The sequence below is a fragment of the Polyodon spathula genome, chromosome 23, assembly GCF_017654505.1.
Source record: "Polyodon spathula isolate WHYD16114869_AA chromosome 23, ASM1765450v1, whole genome shotgun sequence".
Classification (NCBI taxonomy): Eukaryota; Metazoa; Chordata; class Actinopteri; order Acipenseriformes; family Polyodontidae; genus Polyodon; species Polyodon spathula.
Window position 1 is genome coordinate 14,422,214 of NC_054556.1, and position 25,778 is coordinate 14,447,991.

The window sequence follows — 25,778 nt, forward strand, 5'->3', positions numbered from 1 at the left end:
ATAATTGAGCATTACAAGTGCCGCGTACAGTAGCACAGAATCATGGGGGTTATTGTCAAAACATCACATATCTGAGCCCAATTCTAAAAGAAGGGCTGGGCTGGGTTTATGTTGCACCCTTCAGGTTCCAGTAAGTAGTGGGATGGATTAATACATTCAGAAGTACTGAGGAGGGTTATCTGTTAAATATCTTACCCCGCACAGAGTAAATCTCTTGGTACCCCTTTATTACAATTGAACTTCGCACTCACCATTGCAGAGATCCATTCTTTTGGGTCAAAGTGAAGAACAAATGTGCTATATATATATGTACTATATAGTCCACCCAGTCACAAGAGTCAAACATCAGGTGTAATTGTTGGCACTGGTTGCCTCTCTGTTCCGTTCAGGTGTGAAATGCCTTGAAGCAATTAGGAATGAACTCAGATCATTTTGATGTATGGTGCAGATAGTCAACTGCGTTTGGCCGTCTGATTTAACACATAACATCCTCACTTGCATAAACTGTGATACAGCCTACCATTTGATTTAACACAGGACATCCTCATTTGCATAATCTTTGATACTGCTTATCATACGCAACTGATTAGACACCCTTTGTTGTTAATAAGATGGGTATCATTGGAACGTAAGCAGAGACACATTTGAAACTCGTCTTGGTAAGCAGGGTATTCCACTCACATTACCCCACTGAAGTAGAATTAGAAAAATGTATCCCATGCTATATACACCAATGCTTGTATATATAGTTTAACGGATTTTCACCACCCCAAAGGACAGAGCAGCCAGAAATCCTATTTGTACCCGACCTCTCATAAGTGGATAAAAGCTTGTGTTGTTCAGCATCCTATTCACTATCATTACAGCTATGGTAGTCTGGAGGTGTGATATATGCGAGCATGGTACAGCAGCATATGTGTAGATCAGATGAATGTACAATTTTCAAGATGCAATAAGGGGTGATAATGAGGAAGTCATCCCATAGGGGGCACCACTGACACCTCACCTGGCCAGGCTGCAATAAAGCAGCTGTTGCTGCCCATGCTGGAGTCCCCTTGCAGAGCTGACAGCAGACTGATCAATGCCCTTCAATAACACTTCTACAACAATGGCAACAACACACAAATGGTTAAGCAATTATATTACAAATGAAAAAGGTTTTCATAAAACATTGGGAAGACAAGGCTATGCCTCACTGTGCACCGTTCAGTAGCAGCAGCCTGCTCTGCATTGCCAGGCAAGAGGCAGGAGGCAGGGGCTGGCTGAGCTCTCAGTTTCTGCTCTGCTACACTGACTAATTCTCTCACTTTCCTCTCATGATCCTTCTGTTCTACTCTCTCACTCCTTGTATACTCCCCCCTTCGCTCACTCACTGGGCAAACACCTGGATTGCACCGTATCCTTTAAAGTCATAATCATTAGTTAGGAATCTCACTTGGCTGTAAAGAAACCCATTAATTTCGCAAAGGGGTCCAGTGCCTTCGTTTCATAATGTGAACACAGAATGGTAAAGAATCACATTATCTAGTGAAGGCACTGTGAAATGATGTTCTTATGTTGTAAACGTTAATGTAAATTCCCAATACTGATTAAACCCCAAAAGAGAGAAAAATGAGTCCCACCCACACACTCATTCTTGAGCACTCTCTCTGTTACGCTCGCTCACTCTCTCACTCACTCACACACACACTCCTAACCCATCTATCACCTTCAACTGTAATGGAATCTTATTAATAACATTATTAATATCGCTGTAGAGTGGAAGTGGAGGGGACTGCACTTGTGCTTTTGTAAAAGCTGTTTGCAGATGAAGGATCTCTCTCTCTCAGTTCTACACCCTACACTGGCAGACTCTCTCTCTACATGATGATGCGTGGCTCAGGCACAGACTCTCCAATGGATTTGTGTGGCAGCACACTGGCTCCGTTCAAGTAAAGCTCGTCATTAACAATCACATCCTCCCCCAGCACCGTGACATTCTCCATGCGCACCTGAGAAGAGAAACAGTGAGGACATGAGCACAGACGCGCACACATAGACATGATCATAGAGACACACACACATCATAGACAATCACAGGCACACACACTTCGACATGATCACATGCACAGAGACACACACACATCATAGACATGATCACAGGCACACACACATCATAGACAATCACAGGCGCACACACACATACAGACATGATCACATGCACACAGACAGACACACACACAAACACCCATCATAGACATGATCACAGGCACACACACACACACACATCATAGACAATCACAGGCACACACACCTCGACATGATCACATGCACAAAGACAGACACACACACACATCATAGACAATCACAAGCACACACACACACATCATAGACAATCACATGCACAGAGGCACACACACATGCATGATCACATGCACACAGAGAGGCACAGAGAGACACACACAGACATTATCACAGGCACACAGACACCAGACATGATCACATGCACACACACACACATCATAGACATGATCACATGTACACAGAGACACACATCATAAACATGATCAAACACACACACACACAATAGACATGATATCATGCACACAGAGACACATACACACACATAATAGACAATCACATGCACACAGAGAGCCACACACACACATACACACACACACACACACACACACACATCAGACATGACCACAGGCACGCAGACACACACATCATAGACACGATCACAGGCTGAGGGGGTCACAGACACAAAGACAGGGCCCAACCACTCAGAGCCACACTGTGTAAGTGTGTGTACAATGATAGCTTTGACTAATAAATGAAACCAAATGGGTAACTACATTTTCACAGGAAGCAGATAGCAAATGCCCAAGAACAAGAACATCACTCTGAGGAGAAACTGACCAGGGTGGAGCTGAGGGAATCAGAGAGGAGGGAGGGGAGAGATGGAGAGAGGAAAGGAGGAGGTTAGTAAGACTGAGTGATGGGGGGGGGGGAGATGAGATAGAGTATCAGAGAAAGTCACAGAAGGGATGGGGGAGGTTAGATGGTAGAAAGAGTGAGAATGGGAGAGGAAAGGACTGATGGGGTTGAGAGAGACAGAGAGAAGAGAAACGAGAAGAGTGAGAGAGAGAGAGGAATAGAAAGAGAGGGCCATAGCTGCCCTGCACTGAGACAGGACTCTATCTGCTCAGGACACTCAGGCAGGTGGGACCTCTCTCACAGACAGACAGAAAGAGAGAGAGACTCACCCACTGGCCCACAGAGCAGCTCCAGCCGATGATGCAGGACTCGAGCCAGGAGTGTGAGCGCACACGGGCCCCCTTGAGCACCGTGCAGCGCTTGATCCGCACGCCGTCCTCCAGCACCACCCCAGCCCCGATCGTCACGTTGGGGCCCAGCGTGCAGTTCTGCCCGATCCGAGCTGTGGGGTCCTGGGGAAGGGCACGGTACACAGGTCAGGGCGTGCTGCACAGGCATCTCTATCATCCTAATGAGCTAAACCCACTGTAGGTTGGGACTATAGGAACGTTTCAATTTGTAACTGCAGTAAACTAACCTCCAAGGTTCACACCCAAGTCTAGGGACCCACTCACACAGTGAACACTAATTGTGCAAATGAGTGGCCCAAAGATGAAAAATAATATTCTGTTAACTATTAAACCTGGGATTTTTTATTTTTTTTTGTAATGAACTCTTGGTGCCCCCTTGTGGAGAACCTGGGTAAACACAGAAATAAATATTTACCAAGGACGTTTTCCTACTTTGCAATAGTTTTAATCTAAGCGTCATTTTTAAATAACATAGTCTTTTAATATTGACCTCTCATGCTAAACAACATACTGAAGTACATTAAAAACAGGATGCAAAGCAGGCCTTGAAATCACCTTCAATGTGCAAAATTGCCCATCTGTAACTGGTGCTAGTTCCTTTAACAGGTGAGACTACTTCCACAGTGAGGATTTCATTTTTGGCTGTCACATGTAAGCAGTACGGCCATGTTACAGACCCCCGTCATGTTGCTTCTAAGTTGTGCTCGCCCCTCCCCTCTCGTACTCACCACCAGGACGTTCCCAAGGAAGCCCGGCCCCGTGCGCAGTCTCTCGGGGCTCCGCTGGCGCTCACACTGCAGGTACATGCACATCCCTGTCAGGAAGTCCTTGGGCTGCCCAATGTCCATCCAGAACCCTACAGTAACACAGTCAATCAAACCCTTCATTCATCCACATGAGTAAATGGAGAACAAATTCTCATTTACACTGAGGACCTGGCATGAGGCTCACAACACCACAAACATAACAATTACAACAAATAACACAATAACCAAGAGGTCAAAAACACAAAACACAAAACATAGCAGGCACAGATAACAGTCAGCAATGAGTGGATCCTTCGGCTCAAAGCAACCTCACACATGAACCTTTCTATACACACACACACCAACTTTCAATACTGTCTTAACAGTTCAGATAGAGCATGGGAAGGGATTTAAATAAGTGGTTTGCAATTTACATACCAGGGCAAAACAAATAGATTTTGAAAAATACATTAGCATGGGAGTGGCTTATTGGAGATACCATACTTAATAAATATAATTAATAATATTATCTGTTATTATTTATTATTATATTATTTTATGTTTAATAATAAAAAATCAAAAAACTAATAATAATAATAATATATAATATATATATATATATAATAATATATATATATATATATATATATATATATATACACACACACACACCCGTTCTCCACTCACCGAACACACAACCCTGAGTGAGTGAAAACATGCTGCTTTTATGCAGCTGTACCGAGACTCGATTGCTAATCAATCATTCAATTGGAATCTCGGTACAACTGCACGTGAATCAATCTAGTGAATTTCCTGCGCTCACATATTATTACATTTTACCTGCACGTGAAGTACTGTGCAATCCTTGTGCCTAAATAAAAATATACATTTTAAACCCACTCGTGTTACAGAGACCCATTTATATCCCGTTTAAATGGGACGACTACACCAACATTAACACACTACATACAACATAAAACACAAATAAATAGCACAGGCGTGGGGCACTTTGCCACATTCACACATAAAAGAGCTGTGAATGTGTAGTCTCAAGTTCTATCCTTTGCTTTTGCCTTCGGAGTGCGTTTGGTGTCAGTAGGCAGAATCCAACATGAAGATTAGGGAGCTGTCTATGAAAGAAAAGCAAGCGATTTGGAGGCTAAAAGAAAATATGAAGTCAATTAGAACCATAACACAAAAGTTGGACAAAGCCAAATCAACAGTTTGGTATGTCCTGAAAAAGAGAGAAACCACTGGTGTCTTCAGCAATCGGCAACGACCAGGTCGGCCAAGGAAAACAACAGCAGTTGATGACAGAACAATGACCAGAGCTGTGGAAAAAACAAAATCTCAAGTGTCAGCAAAATCGCCAACAACCTCCAGAATGCTGGGGTGAAAGTGTCACAATCTACTTTCCGCAGAAGACTTCGGCAGCAGAATTACAAAGGCTACACTGCAAGATGCAAACCTCTGATCAGCACCAAAAACAAAAAGGCCAGATTAGAATTTGCTAAAGATGAGCCAGTACAGTTCTGGAAGTTTTATGGACAGGTGAGACTAAGATTAACCTTTATCAAAGTGACGGGAAGGCAAAAGTGTGGAGAAAAAAAGGAATTGCAGATGATCCAAACAATATCACCTCATCTGTGAAGCATGGTGGAGGTCGTGTCATGGCATGGACATGCATGGAACGGGCTCACTCATCTTTATTGATGATGTAACGAATGATGCCAGCAACAGAATGACTTCTGAAGTGTACAGAAGCATCTTGGTTACCAATGTACAAGGAAATGCCACCAGACTCATTGGGCGACGCTTCACATTGCAACAGGACAATGACCCAAAACACACTGCCAACGCAACCAAGGAGTGGAAAAATTGAAACTTTTGTTCAATCTCCTGATTTAAATCCGACTGAACATACATTTCACTTGCTGAAGAGGAGCCTGAAGTCAGAAACTCCCTAAAAAAAGCAATAGTTGAAAATGGCTGCAGTAAAGGCTTGGTAAAGCATCTCAAAGGACGACACCAAGAGTTTGGTGATGTCAATGAGTCGCAGACTCGCTGCTGTTATTGCATGCAAGGGATTGACAACTAAATACTAACTTTTATACTTCTTATATTTGCTTTAAATTGAATTGTCCCAATACTTATGCTGACTTAAAATAGGGGGTATGGAACTCTGAAAGTGCTGTTATTCTAAGTTGGTAAAACATGTATGTATTGAAAACGGCAGAAATAAAATGTGGCATTCTGTACTTTTGCCTCATATTCATCTTTTACCCGTATTTTCATATTGCTTAAGTGTATGGCAAAAATAGCAATTTTGACTTCACTGTCCGAATACTTATTGAGGTGTGTGTGTGTGTGTGTGTGTGTGTGTGTGTGTCGTGTAACACAGAGGCTCAGCCACACAGGCTCGCTCAGTTCATTCCCCTTGAAAAACACAACCAACACACAGATTTGAAAGAAAAAGCGCTGACGTGCACTTAATTATTACAAAAGAAATAAAACGAAAAGAAAACCTAGCTCTGTTTGAGCACTAAATGTACAATTACATTGCGGCCAGGCAGCACACTTGCAGAGTTAGGAGTACAGAGAGCAGCAGTCGCTGTATGACATCGAAAATACAAAGCAAAAGAAATACATCAGAGGAAGGGCACCAAAGTCCTGGTAGCACAGAAAAGAAAAGTTTTCTGAGAAGGAGCTGAGAGAACTCATGGCTGAGGTCACTCAGCATGAAACAGTTGTTTGGAAAAGCCTCTGCCATCATCAGTTATGCTAGTATCCTTAGGAAAGGATATGTATTGGTCTCCCGATTAAGCATTGCCTAACACTCTGGAAAAGCCGGACTGGACCCTTTATGGATTGGGAACACAGCTTTTTATGGCTGCTAAACATGATTTACGGCAGCATTATGGGGGGTTTTGCACCCACAAATGACTTTGCGCGATTCCTTACATCTACCCCATAATGTTGACTTGCTGTTACTGGGTCCACATGTCGTGCTAGGTTCAGATTATGTACAATAGTGCAAACCCGTTTTATAGTAACCTTAATTTAAAAACAATAAAAGCATTCAGGAAAGACACACAGGACAGTTGACTGTTTGCTGATAACACTGATCTCAATGTGGACTGAAAAATTCAGAAAAAACTGCCAAATATATATTTTTTTTTTTCATCTGAAACCAGAGTCTGGGTCATGCTCTGCTATAGGGGTATAAAAAAAATTAAAAAAAAATTTTTTTTCTGGCAAATGCATTTATCTTTATTTTGAGCAGTAAGATAAATAATAAAACAGATTTAGAAATCTACTTTTTACGGAGGGAGGCATCTGTAACTAGAGGTGAAAATGTAAAAGTAAACTAAAGATTCATGTGATCAAATATGCAATTGGTTATTAATTAAAAACTTGTGTTACTTTAGACATGCATCTGGTCACCCCAAAGCAACGCCCAATATATTCAAATAAATGAGCTGATAAAGTATTACTTGATATTGTATTAGACATGCATACTACTTTGCTGATCTGCTGCTACACTGCTATACATCTGGAGCAAAACCAAACCCTGCACCCACCAAATACCTTAGAAACAGCCACACATTATTTCAGACGTCAGTATTGACACTCTGTGCTTTCAGGTGAGCGGCCTGTCTGCATTGCTACTAGATAACAGATCTCTCTAAATTTGGGCTTTGCAGATTGAAAGGGTAGCTGTGGCTTTCAGGGAACCCATTCCATCCTGTGCTGAAGCAGCTCCCCAGGTGAGACCCCCAGCGCGTGCCACACCTACCCTGCAACTCCATGGCATAGAGGTGTCCCTCCTGGGCCATGATGGGGAAGATCTCCTTTTCTATAGACGTGGGCCGCAGCTGTAAAAGAGCAGAAGCACACAGACATCAGAGGGGACTGCACACTGAACTGGGGGAGTGCGCTAACTGCTACACTTCAAACCGCAACACATTCACACAATGTGACACTGCTAGAGAAACCAGAGCCCTGTCACACAATCACTTCTGTGAAAGCAAATCCGCTTTCGTTCTTTAGATGGAAATCACTTGAAAGAAACGTTCCTTGAAGCAACGCCAACCTTGCCCGATTAGGAAATTCTTTACAAAACACTACCTTTCTTTCTTGAACTACTGTGTGAAACTGGTAGAATTAAGATTTTATTTTCTAGCTAGAAGCCTGCTTGCACTGCTTTGAGAAATTGAACATGCACTATCTTAGTTCTTACGAGCAGTGTAGAAAAACATGCCCACTTCAGAATTACAGGCAAACAAGCATCATTAAAAAGTAGATCACCATGACTTACATCCCTATAAAATAAATATATATATATATAAAACGTACAGACGTATAAAATAATACATAAATGTGCATAGATGGATTCCTGCAGCAGAATGCTGTAGCTGCACCAAAGCACAAACATTTTAAAAAGTGTTTACAGACCACCCCTATCACTTCTGATTGGCTATCTGTGGAAGAAGCTGTTCTTCTATTAGTTACAAAGAAACCCAGAAATGGCTGCCTGAGAGCATCTGGCAATGCACAGACTAATCTTTAAACTTAAGCTATTATTCACGTTTTTGTAAATCAGCAAATAAGTGATACAGTGCTGCATCTAATACATTAACCTGACATTTAAATAAGTGATACAGTGCTGCTTTAATACATGAACCTGACATTTAAATAAGTGATACAGTACTGCTTCTTAATACATGAACCTGACATTTAAATAAGTGATACAGTGCTGCTTCTTAATGCATGAACCTGACATGTAATGTTATTGAGGCTGACACCCTGAGATCCTTTAAGAAGCCTGACGAGACTCAATATGGACCAATAAGTTACTAACAACCAAACTGTCTGACTGGCAGACGTGTTCCAAACTGCACTGGAAGGAACATTTGCTTAAAGTATGTTATACATGTGTTGAGGTGAGGTGGGGTCACAGGGGACCTTTTGTGTATCTTGAAGAATTTAGTGAACCTGTCAAGCAACAAGGCTAGATCTGCCTGTTAATAACCAATTGATTGATTGTGTTCACTGTTAAATAAAACCAAAATCCTACAAGTTATATTGTGTGTTTTGTGGGACGGTGAGGGGCAAGTAGATTTTTCTAGCATTTTGTCCCTTAGACAAGTATTGCACACCCCTGCACACTGAAAAGTGCACATTAGATTCCCAATACAGCGGGGACTGCACTCAAAGCATTAGCGACAGACACCTGACTTCCAATCTGCAGTACTATTGTCACAAATGTATTAAGTCCAGGGTTAGGGCAAAATGATCATTATATATCAGTGAATTGTCATACATATCCAAAAGCACTACATAGCTACTTTTAGGCCAAAAAACCTTGAGTCCATTATTTATGTTAATTGTATCTCATTGAAAATCATACAAAGAAATCATACCCTATCACATCCTTTTAAAGTGTTCAGCACCTCTACTACACTGTGCACTACACTGTACAGTAAGACTAGCTCTCTATTACACTGTGCACTACACTGTACAGTAAGACTAGCTCTGTTACATTGTGCACTACACTGTACAGTAAGACTAGCTCTCTATTACGCTGTGCACTACACTGTACAGTAAGACTAGACCTCTCTTACACTGTGCACTACACTGTACAGTAAGACTAGACCTCTCTTACACTGTGCACTACACTGTACAGTAAGACTAGATCTCTCTTACACTGTGCACTACACTGTACAGTAAGACTAGATCTCTCTTACGCTGTGCACTACACTGTACAGTAAGACTAGATCTCTCTTACACTGTGCACTACACTGTACAGTAAGACTAGATCTCTCTTACACTGTGCACTACACTGTACAGTAAGACTAGATCTCTATTACACTGTGCACTAGACTGTACAGTAAGACTAGCTCTCTATTACACTGTGCACTAGACTGTACAGTAAGACTAGCTCTCTATTACACTGTGCACTACACTGTACAGTAAGACTAGCTCTCTCTTACGCTGTGCACTACACTGTACAGTAAGACTAGCTCTCTATTACACTGTGCAATACACTGTACAGTAAGACTAGATCTCTATTACACTGTGCACTACACTGTGCAGTAAGACTAGATCTCTCTTACACTGTGCACTACACTGTACAGTAAGACTAGATCTCTATTACACTGTGCACTACACTGTACAGTAAGACTAGATCTCTCTTACGCTGTGCACTACACTGTACAGTAAGACTAGATCTCTATTACACTGTGCACTACACTGTACAGTAAGACTAGATCTCTATTACGCTGTGCACTACACTGTACAGTAAGACTAGATCTCTATTACGCTGTGCACTACACTGTACAGTAAGACTAGATCTCTATTACACTGTGCACTACACTGTACAGTAAGACTAGATCTCTCTTACGCTGTGCACTACACTGTACAGTAAGACTAGATCTCTATTACGCTGTGCACTACACTGTACAGTAAGACTAGATCTCTATTACACTGTGCACTACACTGTACAGTAAGACTAGATCTCTACGCTGTGCACACTGTGCACTACACTGTACAGTAAGACTAGATCTCTATTACACTGTGCACTACACTGTACAGTAAGACTAGATCTCTATTACACTGTGCACTACACTGTACAGTAAGACTAGATCTCTATTACGCTGTGCACTACACTGTACAGTAAGACTAGATCTCTATTACGCTGTGCACTACACTGTACAGTAAGACTAGCTCTGTTACACTGTGCTCTACACTGTACAGTAAGACTAGTACGCTGTGCACTACACTGTACAGTACTAGATCTCTCTTACACTGTGCACTACACTGTACAGTAAGACTAGATCTCTCTTACGCTGTGCACTACACTGTACAGTAAGACTAGATCTCTATTACACTGTGCACTACACTGTACAGTAAGACTAGATCTCTCTTACACTGTGCACTACACTGTACAGTAAGACTAGATCTCTCTTACGCTGTGCACTACACTGTACAGTAAGACTAGATCTCTATTACACTGTGCACTACACTGTACAGTAAGACTAGATCTCTCTTACGCTGTGCACTACACTGTACAGTAAGACTAGCTCTCTATTACACTGTGCACTACACTGTACAGTAAGACTAGATCTCTCTTACGCTGTGCACTACACTGTACAGTAAGACTAGATCTCTATTACGCTGTGCACTACACTGTACAGTAAGACTAGATCTCTATTAGGCTGTGCACTACACTGTACAGTAAGACTAGATCTCTATTACACTGTGCACTACACTGTACAGTAAGACTAGATCTCTATTACACTGTGCACTACACTGTGCAGTAAGACTAGATCTCTATTACACTGTGCACTACACTGTGCAGTAAGACTAGATCTCTATTACACTGTGCACTACACTGTGCAGTAAGACTAGATCTCTATTAGGTCTGCATATTTCTGACAATGCTGACCACTACGTTAGTTTTTATACATGTTGTACAGTCGCATGGAGGATGATCAGCTCTCAATTATTACTATTATTTATTTCTTAGCAGACACCCTTACCCAGGGCGACTTACAGTTGTATACAAAAAAAAATTAAAGTACAATTAACATGCAAAATACAATGACTTCAGTCCTATTAAGAACAAATACAAAACACAGTATAATTTGATATCAGGGCAGTTCAACAGCACATAACATTGTTGAACATTGTTACATCAGCGTTAGACACGACTGCAAGTGAATTACAATATACTACAGATTGGGTTAAGTGCATGGTTAAATACAGTAAACTAGGGAGCAGATAAGTGCATTAAAGGCAATGCTATATTGACCAGAAGAGAACAGCTGAGTTTTACAGGTGTTGTCTGAAGAGGTGTGTAGCTCTGTGAGGGTGCAGAGTGCATGCAGAGTGCAGTGATTGGACAGACAGACGCTCACCTGGATTCTGTGCAGCACGGAGGGGCTGAAGATGTACATGCCAGCGTTGATTTTACTGGAGACGAAGACCTGGGGCTTCTCCACGAAGCGGTGTATCCGACCGCTCTCCCCCTCGTACACCACCACCCCGTACTTTGAAGGCTCCTCCACCTTTGTCACCTAACACACGCACACACACGGGGGTTACAGGAGAACCCAGCACCATCCTCCACTACAGGCATGCTAACGGATACTTATTGATTATTATCATTTAAATATCTTGCATATAACCCCACTGACTGTGGCTCATGGTACACTCGACATTTAAACAGCAGCTTACATTTCTCTTGAAACCATTTAAAAATACTTTGACCAAACATGTATCAAATCATTTCATTAACCATAACTATTCAGCACTCGATAGCGCCTAAAAAAGTTCAGCGACAAAAAAACAAAGACAAGAAATCAGCTTGGAAAACAGATTTTTTTTTTTCTGACAAAAGGTGACATGTACTTTACATCAGATTAGGTGAACAGCTATGAGGTCATGTCATATTAACTGATACTACCAGAAGGCTTGTTGCTGCAGTGGCTGCACTCACCACAATGGTGCCCTGCTTGCCGTGGTGCTGGTGGAACTTCACCATCTCCTCGAAGGGGAAGTCACAGATCACATCGCTGTTCAGCACGAAGAAGGGGTCCGAGTTATCAGTGAGGAGCTCTCGCGCCAGGGCTAGGGGACCGGCTGCATCCAGACACACAGAAAACAAGCCTGCAGTGATCGCCATCTTAAAATCATGCTTTTACTCCCCAATTAATGTAAAGCGAAGCAAAATACCAAGCAGGAAATGCTAAATTCACCTTCAAGTATAATTTTTGTTCAACAGGAAAATCTTTTTCACCAACATTCAAGAACATTTTGGATGAAGGAGGTAACTCTTAACGTCCATGTCAATCTTTAATCAGTGGTAGCGACCAATACTATACAAGCCAGGTACCCTCTTTGTAGTCTTTGGCATGCTTTGACTTTACCCAGCCTCCACCTCATTTTCAGCTCAGAGATGTCAAGCAAAATGTTGAAGCACCCTGCAAGGCAAGGCTGAGCACCAGAACTACACAAGTCACGTTTATTCTCAAAGACACGTAGTTTCCTGAATGAACGTTCTCCCGGGTTAGTAGTTGCGTTTCTTTCACACAGTGTTTAATATACTGCCGCAAGACATTCTACAGGCCCTGTGTTATACATCGACTAGATTCCCTTCACACGCCTCATAGCTCCTGGTCCACACGGCAAGCCCAGCATTCTCTTACCTGTCCCCAGTGGCTCCTTTTCATGCGAGAGGGAGATTTTAATCCCGAGCTTTGAGAGGAAGACAGAGAACAAAACACGCTGTTAGGAAGCCTAGAAACGGCAAAGTACTTAACAAAAGACACTGAACTTGTTCACTTATTGAGAGATGTGCTGATCTGCGGCGATCTCAAAAGTTTTGCATCACCTATAATTTTAGGATTGAGACATAAAAATAAATAAATAATATATTACAATTTTTGATAGGTTAATTTATGGACATTAGTTGATTAATCAATAGCTCAATCCATGCACATTTTTAATAAAGGTATCGATCGTATAGTGGCTATCCTGCATAATAATACTGAAAAATCAACAGAATCAAAAATAAATAAGTACGAATTTGGTCTTTAAAGCATTTTATTTTTTTAGTAAATTTGACATATTCACAGAACCGTTCTTTCAGGCCACTGTCAGTCACACACCTGAAAACACAAGACAGCTGAGCTGCGTTTGCATCATCGGTTCTTTAACCTGCCGTCGTCAGAAATCAGAGAAAGAGATTTCCACATAATTCCCTTTATTTGAAGAATTGGTGGCTTCATCGCATCCTCTGGTAAGCCAGCTCATTTGCCATGGTAAACAACAGAATCAATTAACTGTTTAACGAGCTCCCACTCTCTTCTTGCTCATTGTGATTTGTAACCAAATCGAGTACGACATCTCTACTGTCTGATGACTTTTTTTTAATTCGTAAAAATCAATCAATCAATCGAGTCTCAATAACGGTCTCTATAATATAAGCAACATCACGCAAAATTCAACTATTCTTACAAAGCCTATCCTAGCATATTTATGCCCCGCCTCTGCCCACTAACGATTGGACAGCTACAAACCAGGGCTGATCTTTGACTTTCCCATTGGTTAAACTCCCAAGACCTTTAACTGAAATGGAGTATACCTTCAAGGGTGTATGTCTCGCCTCTGCTCACTCATGATTGGACACCTACATAACAAAGGGAGGATCTTTGATTTTCCCATTGCTGCTCTAGAAAGAGTGCAAAGAAGAGTGACCAGAATTATTCCGGGTTTAAAAGGCGTGTCATACGCAGACAGGCGAAAAGAACTGAATCTATTCAGTCTTGAACAAAGAAGACGACGCGGCGATCTGATTCAAGCATTCAAAATTCTAAAAGGTAATGACAATGTCGACCCAAGGGTCTTTTTCGACCTAAAAAAAGAAGCAAGGACCAGGGGTCACAAATGGAGATTAGATAAAGGGGCATTCAGAACAGAAAATAGGAGGCACTTTTTTATACAGAGAACTGAGGGTCTGGAACCAACTCCCCAGTAATGTTGTTGAAGCTGATACCCTGGGATCCTTCAAGAAGCTACTTGATGAGATTCTGGGATCAATAAGCTAATGGCCTCCTCTCGTTTGTAAACTTTCTTATGTTCTTATGTTAAACCGACTCAAGGCCTTCAACTGTTTATGTCGCGCCTGCACTCACTTATAATTGGACTGCCGTCGAGAAAATACAGATCGTCTATTGGTTGATTTATTTTACTTAAAAATGTTTAATTTTGCACGATTACATTGTAAAAAAAAAATGTATCTGCAATCAAATCTTTATTTGATTAACTGATCTGACTAATCAGTTAATTGGAGCAGCCCTAACATATATACATGATTTAGATCTTATATTTAACATCATACAATATTTGAATTGCTAAAGTCTACCGGCAGCCATAATAGTAGTAATGTACTTCATGTTAGATTTCGAAATATCCAAACTTTCCATTAAAAAATACAATATGTTGACATAACATTATTAAGCAGATTTCACTCGACTTTATGAAGCAGCACGTGTTAATTCTATAAGGTGATGCAAAACTTTTGGCCATAGCTGTAGAGGACATTACAATTTAATTGACAGCAGGAAAACAAATCTAAACCATGTTTTCAGCATTGGAAAGTGAAATTGTAATGTGGCAGACAAATACTGATTGGAATAAATACTGCTTATAATGTATGCTCAAGGGGTGCTTTTATTTCTGTAATGTCCTCTTCTATTTTCTTTTTTAATTCAGTAGTCGCAAATTCAGGTTTTTTTTGTTATTTTCTCCCCAATTTAGTAGTGTCCAATTATTCTTTTTTTTAGTTCAGCTCACCACCGTTAGCCGCCCGCTTTTTTACACCCTGCAGACTCACCATGCAGCCACCCAGAGCTACAGCGTCGGAGGACAACGCAGCCCTGGGCAGCTTACAGGCAGGCGCCCGGCCAGACCCACAGGGGTCACTGGTGCGTGGTGAGCCGAGGACACCCTGGCCAACCTAACCCTCCCTCCACCAGGGCGGCGCTCAGCCAATTGTGCGCCACGCCCTGGGAGTCCTCTTCCATTTTTATGAGATTTACAATCCTCTTAAGTGGTTTGTTAATTGTGATCAGTTTTGCTCAGTTTGAGACGAGTGATCGAGTATGAGCTGGTAGTTGAGGCAGTTTTAAACAAAAGCAGCCATGAAAGACAATTCTAATAATATTAAAGTAATACTGCACTTTACTTAGTCCCGTTTTCTCTTCTCATTAATTCATGCTGTTTTTGTACATGTTACTGTATTTCAATGCGTTAGGGAACCTTTGCTGTGCCCTCTTGGTAGAGGGATAAGCGCTTGGTGTTTAACAGGATTTGAATTCAGTCAGTTGAGTCTACAGAAGCCCCAGTGAATAGTGTTTCTGATTGAAACTATGTGACATTTGTTTATAAAACTGTACTGTGTGTCCTCTTACTGGAAACACAAGACTAACGGAAGTTACGAGCAGGCATTCCACTTGTCACAGACTCTGTGATATATACAAGCTGCACCTCCCTGCTGCTGGTCATTCTGGAGCGGATTCTTCTGAAGCTTTCCTTGCTTAGTTAATGTGTATCTTTCTTCCCCTTCTCAATGTATCTCCTGTGGCCCCTCCCGTGGATCAGAGCTCCAGTCTTACAATTTGTTCCTGGGCCTTCATCTCTTTCTCCAGCAGGTCTGACATGTAGCTCACTGCCAGGATCACATGGTTCACCCCTGCCTGTGAGACAGAGAGAGAGAGAGAGAGAGAGAGAGAGAGAGAGAGAGAGAGAGAGAGAGAGAGAGAGAGAGAGAGAGAGAGAGACTCTTACTCCATGCACAAAACTCACTGCTACTACAACACCTGCGACTTCTAAAATGTTTCACTCAGTGATTTCAAAATGTACAAAAACACCATTACAACACCTGCGACTTCTAAAATGTTTCACTCAGTGATTTCAAAATGTACAAAAACACCATTTCAAGACACAAAAATTAAATATAAAAACCTAACTATTTAAAATCTCTTAAAAGTAAACGTATGTGCCTATTTCTAATTTTACAATAATATGATTTTTTGTTTTATGTCTCTTAATAAATATATGATTAAGCATATGAGCTATCTGGTTTTTTGTAAATACATTTCCACTCTCTACTGAATCTGCTCTCTGCAAGTGTCTTTGACTGTTCATCAAGCTCCACTACCTAGGAATCCAAAGACAAAGAGATGAGTACACTCCATCTGACCAAAGCATTTCCCATGTACAGAAACAGTGAGAATACAGAGATCAACTCTATACAGATGCCACATTGACTGTCATTAAAAACTGTTACAAAAGGAGAAACTCAGAAACAAGAATCAGTTGTACAACAGATCTGAATAAAAAAAAAGGTAAATAAAAATGTTACTAAGTTAAATAGGACACAATTTGGTCGCCCCTTTCATTCATGAACATATGGAAACTTAATAAGGAGTTGGCTACTGACAAGTCCAACCCTGTTAAAGGACTGAACATGTTGACGTGTGTGAACGATGCCTAGTGGGTTTGGGTGTTGATGTGTGTGTGTGTATGATGCGCAGTGGCTGTGGATACAATGCTGTCCTTACACTGCCCTGTACATCTTTTCGTACTTTGTTTTTGTGAAGCCCCTGTGCAGTCCAGTGCAGAGATTACCTTTACTAAAGCTTCCACTTGATGCAGCAGGATTGGCTTGTTGCAGAACTCTACCAATGGCTTGGGAACACTGAGGGTTAGAGGGCGGAGCCTCGTACCATATCCACCAACCAGAATCAGCGCTTTCATCTTCGCCTGAAAACAAACAACACTGAAGAACATCACAAAACTTGAGATTGAGAAAGGCCCACATGGTCAATTGCCTGTAAAACCTGTAAACGTAGTCCTACATTCTGCATTAAATTGAGTACTAGTTAGTATGGAACTATCTGCAGATCATCTCCAGCTCTGTACAGTCTTAATACCAATTGCAACAAAAAAATACAGCTCAACCCCAGCTTAGTACAGACCTCCGGGTATACCGATCACTCCTAAAATCCAGCAGACATGTTTAATTAAGCGCACACTTTTAATCATGTAACACAGTTGTTAGATTTTTACAGTACCAGCAGTTACAATGGACATAAAGAAAAACTGAAGTAAATGTACTTTTTGGATGGGCACATTCAGAATCAGGTTAAACGCAATGCTTCAATAAATTAAAATAGCAAGCGCTTTGTTTAATACGTTGATTCTATTCATACAAGTTATTACAGCTCTTAGCCTAAAGAATCCCTGGACTAACTGAATACCTTCACTCCTCAATGGGGGAGACAACTGGTACACTCTGTTAATTGCAATTGACAACATCTTAACCTACCTGCTGTCAATCTGAAGGTGCTAAATTCATTGCAATTGAATCTATCTTGCAGTCTACCATTAGTGCTGTACTCTGTCTCTACTAACCACAGGGCCATTCCCTGGATAGCACACAGTTAGCCCATTGTCCTGCTCTGTTTCAGTGTTTCCTAAATGTATCTGAAATGCAGAGTAACACCTCTACCCTTCCCAATAAAGGCAACCTCACAATTAGGGACACTGTTACAGTTACCATGTAAAGTCACCTTCAATATTATTCAGCATTAAGGTCACCCCCTCTATCAGTTAAGTTTGTTTTTTCAATGCTTGCATGCCAGCACTTGTTAAGAAACAACAGAGTCCACAATGCACCTGACCAGACTTCCTGCCAAATGAATACTGGCAGGCTCTCATGTGGAGTATAAATTGGATTGCTGCATGTAATGATGCAGTCAGTGTCAACATTTTTTTACTAATTTTTTTTCATCTCTGTTTGGAAAAGGAGACCACAGAGGAAAAAGAAAGGTAAAGTTCAATGAAGGGTTATTGTTTCAAATGATGACATATAAACAACATATAACAATTTAGGTAAGAAGAAGTAGCGGGATTCCCAAAATATAGCACTACACGTCCCCTTGTGTTGCTACAGCTGTTAAAATTAAGTACTTGTCATATTTATTTTCATTGTTAACATCTGACAACTTTTTACACTTTGAAATTTGAGGTTTGTCTAATGCTCTGTATTCCAACACAAACACAACGCAAATACCTTTTCTACCTGAATAGAAAGGTGTACTGTGAACAGCTTAGTTCTATAGTAAATGTAAAACAATGTTTAGTAACCAACTGAAAGGTATGTTTAGTTTTATTTTTTTTAATTATATTAATACACCAGAATGTTTTTTCTTGACAAGTCCCCGCCATCGTTTACACTTCGTTTAGTTTAGTTGTAGAAATTGGAACACGCGTTTAACAAACCCGCTTAACAAGGCATTTTAGCTTTGAAGGTACAGCACTAGAGCTGTCCGTGTCAATCTCCTTTCACAAGTATGATTAGTCTTTTTAAACATCAACTAGTAGTGTTAAATAAAAAACGCATAATCAGTACATTTACATATGAATGAAAAAACACTTCCTTACAGCAATGCGGACCCGAACCCAGAATCACCAAACGCCTTTAATTCATTCTAATAGATTCTAGCAGTTAAGCCAGCCAAAAATACACGTCAACAACTTTAACTGCTTCTTTAGTTCGGAACATTATGGGGCAGGTGTAATTTTAATGAACTGTGGAGTTTACTTCTAAGTCCGACTCCAAGGCAAATGCTTCGCGAACATGAGGAATTGCATTAACATCTGTACGGCAGAACAACTTTCTACATGTATGTGTTTACATTTAGTGCACGCTACCAGTGTATAGCGGTCTGTTACAACGTAATCCACACACTAAACACTCACTACAGTAACAAATGACAATGTAATGAATTGAGACTCACCTAAAACTGACTGTCTTTGTGTCGATCGCCGTTGTGCGTGTAAATGATTAAACTATATGCGTCTGTCTTGGGCAGATCTATATTGATCGGATACTGTGCGGTATATAAAAGCATAGCAATATAGGTAATATGACAGCGGCTTCTATGCCGTCTCTTCCGTCAATTCGGAGCGGACATTGCGCCTCTGGAAAGCGGGGTCAGAGGTGATTGGGACAGACCACTTAACACACACAACTTTACCACGGAACGCCTTTGTGCTACACTGCATTCTAAACACACTTCCTGGTTAAATAGTTTTATTTTTTCATGTTGTTCTAATTTTAAATGTATAACATTTTAATTATGTGTGCTTCTCCCACTCCGTTGGTCTCCTAGCAACCAAGCCCCACACCAAACTACGAGCAGAACCTTATGAAATAACTATAGGTGAGGCGTATAAAATGAGCCGTGTCACATTTCTGCCCTGTTAATTAATTGTTATATCTGTTTACGCCACTGTAAAGACATGTTCTAGCGTTTAAATAGCAAAGTTGACAATGTTTAAGTTACATCCTGCTTTGGCCTCGCCCACCCGAGTACCACGTCTTGCTCGATGAGGTTGCAACGTGGCACATACATCGGAAGTCCAATTTCATAGTTTTTATATTTCATCTTCCACAGTCTCTCTGATACGTTACGTACTGTCTGTAATGGGTAATACTGAAAAGAAATGCAGATTTTAAAATTATTTTGTTGCTCTCTGGTTAAAACAAAAATCTGAACATAAGCCTTTAGGTGTGTGGAGTGGGTGTGTAGAAAACACGGACTGGATCGCTAGTACCTTGCCAGTTCTGACAATAAAAGTAAACTACAGTATGTCCCCAGTGGAAGCTATCAGCAGCATCAACTGCACATAGATCTGTAAGAGTGAACATGCGTTTCGTTTACAAATTCTAACAATACAATCAGCATACAGGCACTGACAGCCCCTTACACAGAAGTGAACCAAAACAGAAGAACTAGCAAACAGTGCAATGCAAGCTAGTCTGGCAAATGATCAGCAACTTTCTGCCTTCATCCGTTATATAAAGTTATGAGAGTGTCTATGGATTTTCCCTGGTCAGGTAACTTAAGTAATATAGTTCCTTTGGCAGCTCCAAGAAAATGAATGAATTCGGTGATGTTCCTTAAATCTCAGAAAAAGCACTGTAGCTTAATATCTCTGCTTGGATTTAAAAGCAAGAACGATAGATACGATGACCAGTCCATACGTATGTCCGCAAAAAGCGGTTTCTCGGGTGTAATTCCTGCTGCGTCCTGGTAGATGGCGCTTTGGGTGTTTTGTCACCTAATTCAGTTGCTGACACATTAGATAATAAATAAATAAATAAATAAATAATGATACATTATTGATTGACCTTGTATTGTTAATTGTACGATGGCCTTTAAAATAGTGCGACTCGTGCTGTATTGGTTATGGTATCTTGTATTTTTGAGTTTGAATTTGTTCAGTGTGTAAGTGTAAATGCCTGCTGGCCGTTACTCCTCTTCGGACTGTCCTGGGGAACGGGGACGCATTAAGGCACTCCAGGGGGCTGGTTGGCATGATAACCGCACATTTAAGGCGTTATAAAGTACAGTGCGAGGCGGAGTTACTTTAACCAGAAGTCTGCTATTCTATCATGTCAACCCACCCATCCTTAATGCTATTATAACCCTATTATAAAATTATTAGATGTATTTACTTTTTAAATTAACAGCAAATTAACAAAAATCTTTCCAAGAACAGTACATATCACTACGCACAAGAAAATAGTTCCAGTGAAAAGTAAACCACATGTAAGTGTTTTATTTTAATAATTAAACATATGTTTATTCATATAATATTGATTACAATGCATATTAAATCATTCCCGTATATCAATTATATTAACCCTTTACATGCCAATGTATTATTTCATTCATGGACAGACATGTTTAAACGTAGTAAATGACATAAATAAATCTGATAAAACTTGAATTAACTTTAATTACAGATCAGTGATTTTTGGAATGTTCACTTGAAAATGGCCATATATTGAGCAGTTTGAAAACCTGCCAGAAGGGGAGCTGCAGGTGAAAGCAGAGGCTCTGTGTGACAATGTCGCGTTGTGCTTTGACTGAGGGATTAATTATTTTTTACGCTTTTGCTGGTGTTGCTGAGGGACAGTATGCCGTTTACTGCTGATAATATGTTGTTAGCATTGTTACATTCCGAGTCTTTCGCTCAGTTTATTTTTCTGCCGTACGGTGGGTTATTCAAAAAGCGATTAATACCAGCGTGCACATTTCTAAAGCTTGATATGCTGTATTGCGCTCCATAAAATTCTACATTCTGTTGGAGATAGTTTTGTACTCGGATATTCACAGCCCGTTGAGAAGCCTTCATTGTTTGGTTTCGGTCCAGTTGATTCAGTTGTTGTTCCGTTATTTCACTGTGCCGTTTTTCTTTTAAAACATGTTGAATTACTGGTACTTTGTCCGGTTCAGAAGATTATACTTAATCCAATTCAACAGTTTTTCCATTAAAAAAATAAAAGTTAAAATTTGATTCTAGGTCTGAATTATTATTATTTTAATTAGTGGTCACTTACAGCTGATGGAATGCAGCTAACAAATCAGAGACCAGGATTTTTCCAAGCAGGTTTATAATAACGTTTAGATTATTTATTAAATAGTGCAAAAGACAAGTACTGCCCGTGAATGAACCACATCCCAGCATGCTGACCCTGTAGCTGCTGTAAACCAAAGTCCAAGTGAACAAACATACTGGTATTTGTATAGCCTACTTGCCAGGATTTATACAGGTAATGGACAAAAAAATGGAAATGCCTGGGTAAATGAGGGATAATGAAAGCAAGGACTTCCACACAGGTGTGGTTCATGCATTAATTAAGCAAATAACATCCCAGCATGCCTAGGGTCACCTATAAAAATGCTGGACAGGCCTGGTTGCTTATAATTATAGCTAGCATGGCTGCAAGAGGAGACTTTAGTGACTATGAAAGAAGGGTGATTGTTGGGGCATGTTTGACAGTGGCTTCAGTAATAATGACATCTCAACTTGCTGATGTTTCACAAGCAAAGGTGTCTAAGGTGATGTCGGCATGGAACTCTGAGGGAAAGACATCATCAACAAAGGGCAGCAGTGGGCGGAAGCGCATACTTCAGGATTGTGATAACTGTGTATTAATTCGAAGTGCAAGGCAAAACAGGCGAGCAACTGCAGATCAACTGACTGCAAATTTCAACCTGGGGTGCAAGCAGCCAGTTTCATCAAAAACGATCCGCCAAGAACTCCACAGAGCGGGATACCATAGTCAGGTTGCAGTGCACAAACCACTCATCACACCTGGCAGTGTGAGGGTGCATAGAGCACAGGCAATGGACTGCCAAGCAGTGGAGAAATGTGATATGGTCAGTGGAATCATCCTTCACCTTGTTCTTGACAAATGGACGAGTGCATGTGTGGCGCCAACCTAAAGAACTCTACAGCCCTGAGTGCTTGGTTCCAACAGTGAATGGTTCTGGTGGTTCCGTAATGTTGTGGGGCGCATTTTCCTGGCATGGTTTGGGTGCACTCATTCCCTTAGAAGGCAAGGTCAATGCTAAATTGCTACTTAATGGTACTGAGTGATCATCTTCACCCCATGTTGCAGCATTTCTTTTATGCCGGAGGTATGGTTTGATGAGCATGACACTGATGTTATCCATATATCATGACCTTCTCAATCACCAAATCTGAACCCAAACGAGCATTTATGGGATATTCTGAAATGACGCCTGAGATAGCATTTTCCACCTCCATCGACCAGACATGAGTTGATTGACTGTCTCGTAGAAGAAGCCGTACTGGCCCAGCGCCCTAATAAGTGACTTTACATTGGTGTTTCTATTTTTTTTGTCCACTATATATATATATATATATATATATATATATATATATATAATGAATGCAAAATAATATGATTACTAAAGTATAAAGAAAAATGATATTTTTCACACAATAGAAGTGCGTTGTAGGATGAAAGAAGAAATCTATAAAATTCCTAAATGATATTGTATTTTGCCAAAGCATTTCCCTGGACAGTATGTTGTTTTATTTAGAAGTACTTCTCTATAATGTCAATGATTGAATGTTTCAAGTTATGGATGTCCTTTGCATTGACAACGCAAAGGTTTAGCCCTGTAATCTGTTAAATCATCTGCATCTAGTCACATTCAAACCTGTTGTTATTTAGGTTTCAAATGTCCAGTTTTAGTAAAACACGAAAGCTTTGCTATTTTAAATTTTTAACCATGTGTAGAACCATGTTTTCAAATAAAGATCCATATGTTTACTATATCATCATTTTTCTTTTAAAAGGGCATCTTTAAACCCACAACCAATGGAAGTGCATGCCAGATAGGATGTATGGAATTATTTTGTTAGCTGCAATTACTTTAACTTCTCATTTATTTTTAATAGGAAAATGCCACTAAACACAGATTAACAAAAACTAGCTGTTGATCAAAGCGAGAAACAGAAGCACTGCATTTATTTGCCTGGAGATGTGAAGTCTAAGGTCACACTAGTCTAGGGGCTATGAAGTGCACACAGGTCAGAGTCCAGGGGCAATGCAGTGCACACAGTCAGTCCAGGGGCTATGCAGTGCACACAGCTCAGAGCCAGCACAAGTAGAAATGGGGGGACTCCAATGATAAGAATCTTTTAATCCAATGGACTCAAAGCCAGGTTGTAGTATTAAGTGTAAACTCTCTTTGAGGCTCACAGGCTCTGTTTTTCTCTTCCAGTCCCCAGCTGGTGAGCAAGCCCTATCTCTACTCCTGCTGCAACAGAAACACGTCCAACCGGAAGATGGTGGAGCTGCAGTGTGAGCTCTGGCTGTGCAGAGAGAGGATGGAGAACGAGAGCATACACTGCCCTGCCCTGCCCTGCCTGCACCAGAGAGAGGATGGAGAACGAGAGCATGCCCTGCCCTGCCTGCACCAGAGAGAGGATGGAGAACGAGAGCATGCCCTGCCCTGCCTGCACCACAGAGAGGATGGAGAACGAGAGCATGCCATGCCCTGCCTGCACCACAGAGAGGATGGAGAACGAGAGCATGCCCTGCCCTGCCTGCACCACAGAGAGGATGGAGAACGAGAGCATGCCATGCCCTGCCCTGCCTGCACCACAGAGAGGATGGAGAACGAGAGCATGCCCTGCCCTGCCTGCACCAGAGAGAGGATGGAGAACGAGAGCATGCCCTGCCCTGCCTGCACCAGAGAGAGGATGGAGAATGAGAGCATGCCCTGCCCTGCCTGTACCAGAGAGAGGATGGAGAACAAGAGCATAAACGTTGAGCCTAACTAAACTTTGAACAGGTCCCTGACTAACACATGCCTAAGTCGTTTACCTGTCAATAAACAAAACAGTTTTGGACACAGCACTTTGCATTGACTGCTCGGAAACAAAGCACACCTTCTGCCTCCTTCTACTCAGCAGCCCCGCCCAGAGGAGACTGACTGCTCTCCTTAAATACCCTGCACCTGGTTCTAATTTACAATGATAGCCAGGTGCAGGGGATAATTAACAATAAAATAATCAAAACAAAAATGTGCATTTGCACGTGTTTTATGCAGGGAGGATATTAACCCCCTCCCTGTTGTGTTACAATAGTTAATAATCTCTTCAAAACTCAATTTATATAATTTTATAGTTAATAATTTCTTCAACCAAAACACAATTCATATCATTTTATAGTTAATAGTAATCTCTTCAGCTAAACAATTCAGTTGTAGCAGCAGGTATGTTTTAATGGAAGTGCTTGAAAGCCGGACCAAGACAAAACCGCCCACTAAAACAATGTGAAACCACCTGGTTAGGGCCCTAAAACAATGCAAAACTGCCCGGACAAGGCACTAAAACAATGCGAAACCGCCCAGACAGGGCACTGAAACAATGTGAAACCGCACAGACAGGGCCCTAAAACAATGTGAAACTGCCCAGACAGAGCCCTAAAACAATGCGAAACCGCCCAGACAGGGCCTTAAGACAAAGCGAAACCACCCAGACAGGGCACTAAAACAATGCGAAACCGCCCAGACAGGGCCTTAAGACAAAGCGAAACCACCCAGACAGGGCACTAAAACAATGTGAAACCGCACAGACAGGGCCCTAAAACAATGTGAAACTGCCCAGACAGAGCCCTAAAACAATGCGAAACTGCCCAGACAGAGCCCTAAAACAATGTGAAACTGCCCAGACAGAGCCCTAAAACAATGCGAAACTGCCCAGACAGAGCCCTAAAACAATGCAAAACCTCTTAAACTAT

General features: G+C 41.2%; 2 protein-coding genes across 4 annotated transcripts; one reads left to right on the forward strand and one right to left on the reverse strand.

The window, feature by feature from the left end:
- Positions 1-210: 210 nt before the first annotated feature.
- LOC121298057 (mannose-1-phosphate guanyltransferase beta-like) lies at positions 211-19,717 on the reverse strand. 3 transcript variants are annotated; one of them, XM_041224821.1, is made up of 10 exons: positions 19,444-19,717; positions 17,270-17,420; positions 16,255-16,335; positions 13,285-13,333; positions 12,576-12,718; positions 11,995-12,153; positions 7,872-7,950; positions 4,058-4,185; positions 3,249-3,431; positions 211-1,991 (listed from the first exon to the last, which is right to left on the reverse strand). In XM_041224821.1, the coding sequence occupies exons 2-10, from the start codon at positions 17,396-17,398 to the stop codon at positions 1,860-1,862; spliced, it is 1,083 nt and encodes a 360-aa protein (XP_041080755.1). In that variant the 5' UTR covers positions 17,399-17,420; positions 19,444-19,717; the 3' UTR covers positions 211-1,859. The 3 variants fall into 3 exon arrangements, with proteins under 3 accessions (XP_041080755.1, XP_041080753.1, XP_041080756.1); XM_041224819.1 differs by having other exon boundaries at positions 17,270-17,404; positions 19,444-19,715; XM_041224822.1 differs by lacking the exons at positions 16,255-16,335; positions 17,270-17,420; positions 19,444-19,717 and adding an exon at positions 16,127-16,248.
- On the forward strand, positions 18,284-24,928 carry LOC121298058. Its single transcript, XM_041224823.1, has 2 exons — positions 18,284-18,472; positions 24,256-24,928. Exons 1-2 carry the CDS (start codon positions 18,360-18,362, stop codon positions 24,815-24,817), a joined length of 675 nt encoding a protein of 224 aa, XP_041080757.1. The 5' UTR covers positions 18,284-18,359; the 3' UTR covers positions 24,818-24,928.
- The last annotated feature ends 850 nt before the right edge of the window (positions 24,929-25,778 follow it).

Coding starts and splice junctions, on each gene's coding strand:
- LOC121298057 (XM_041224821.1), bottom strand. CDS start 17,398: ATGAAAGCGCTGATTCTGGTTGGTGGATATGGTACGAGGCTCCGCCCT. Junction 16,336..17,269: donor AAGTGGAAGCTTTAGTAAAG/GTAATCTCTGCA, acceptor TCTGTCTCACAG/GCAGGGGTGAACCATGTGAT. Junction 12,154..12,575: donor GCAAGCAGGGCACCATTGTG/GTGAGTGCAGCC, acceptor TGCGTGTGTTAG/GTGACAAAGGTGGAGGAGCC.
- LOC121298058 (XM_041224823.1), top strand. CDS start 18,360: ATGTGGAGTATAAATTGGATTGCTGCATGTAATGATGCAGTCAGTGTC. Junction 18,473..24,255: donor ACCACAGAGGAAAAAGAAAG/GTAAAGTTCAAT, acceptor TTTCTCTTCCAG/TCCCCAGCTGGTGAGCAAGC.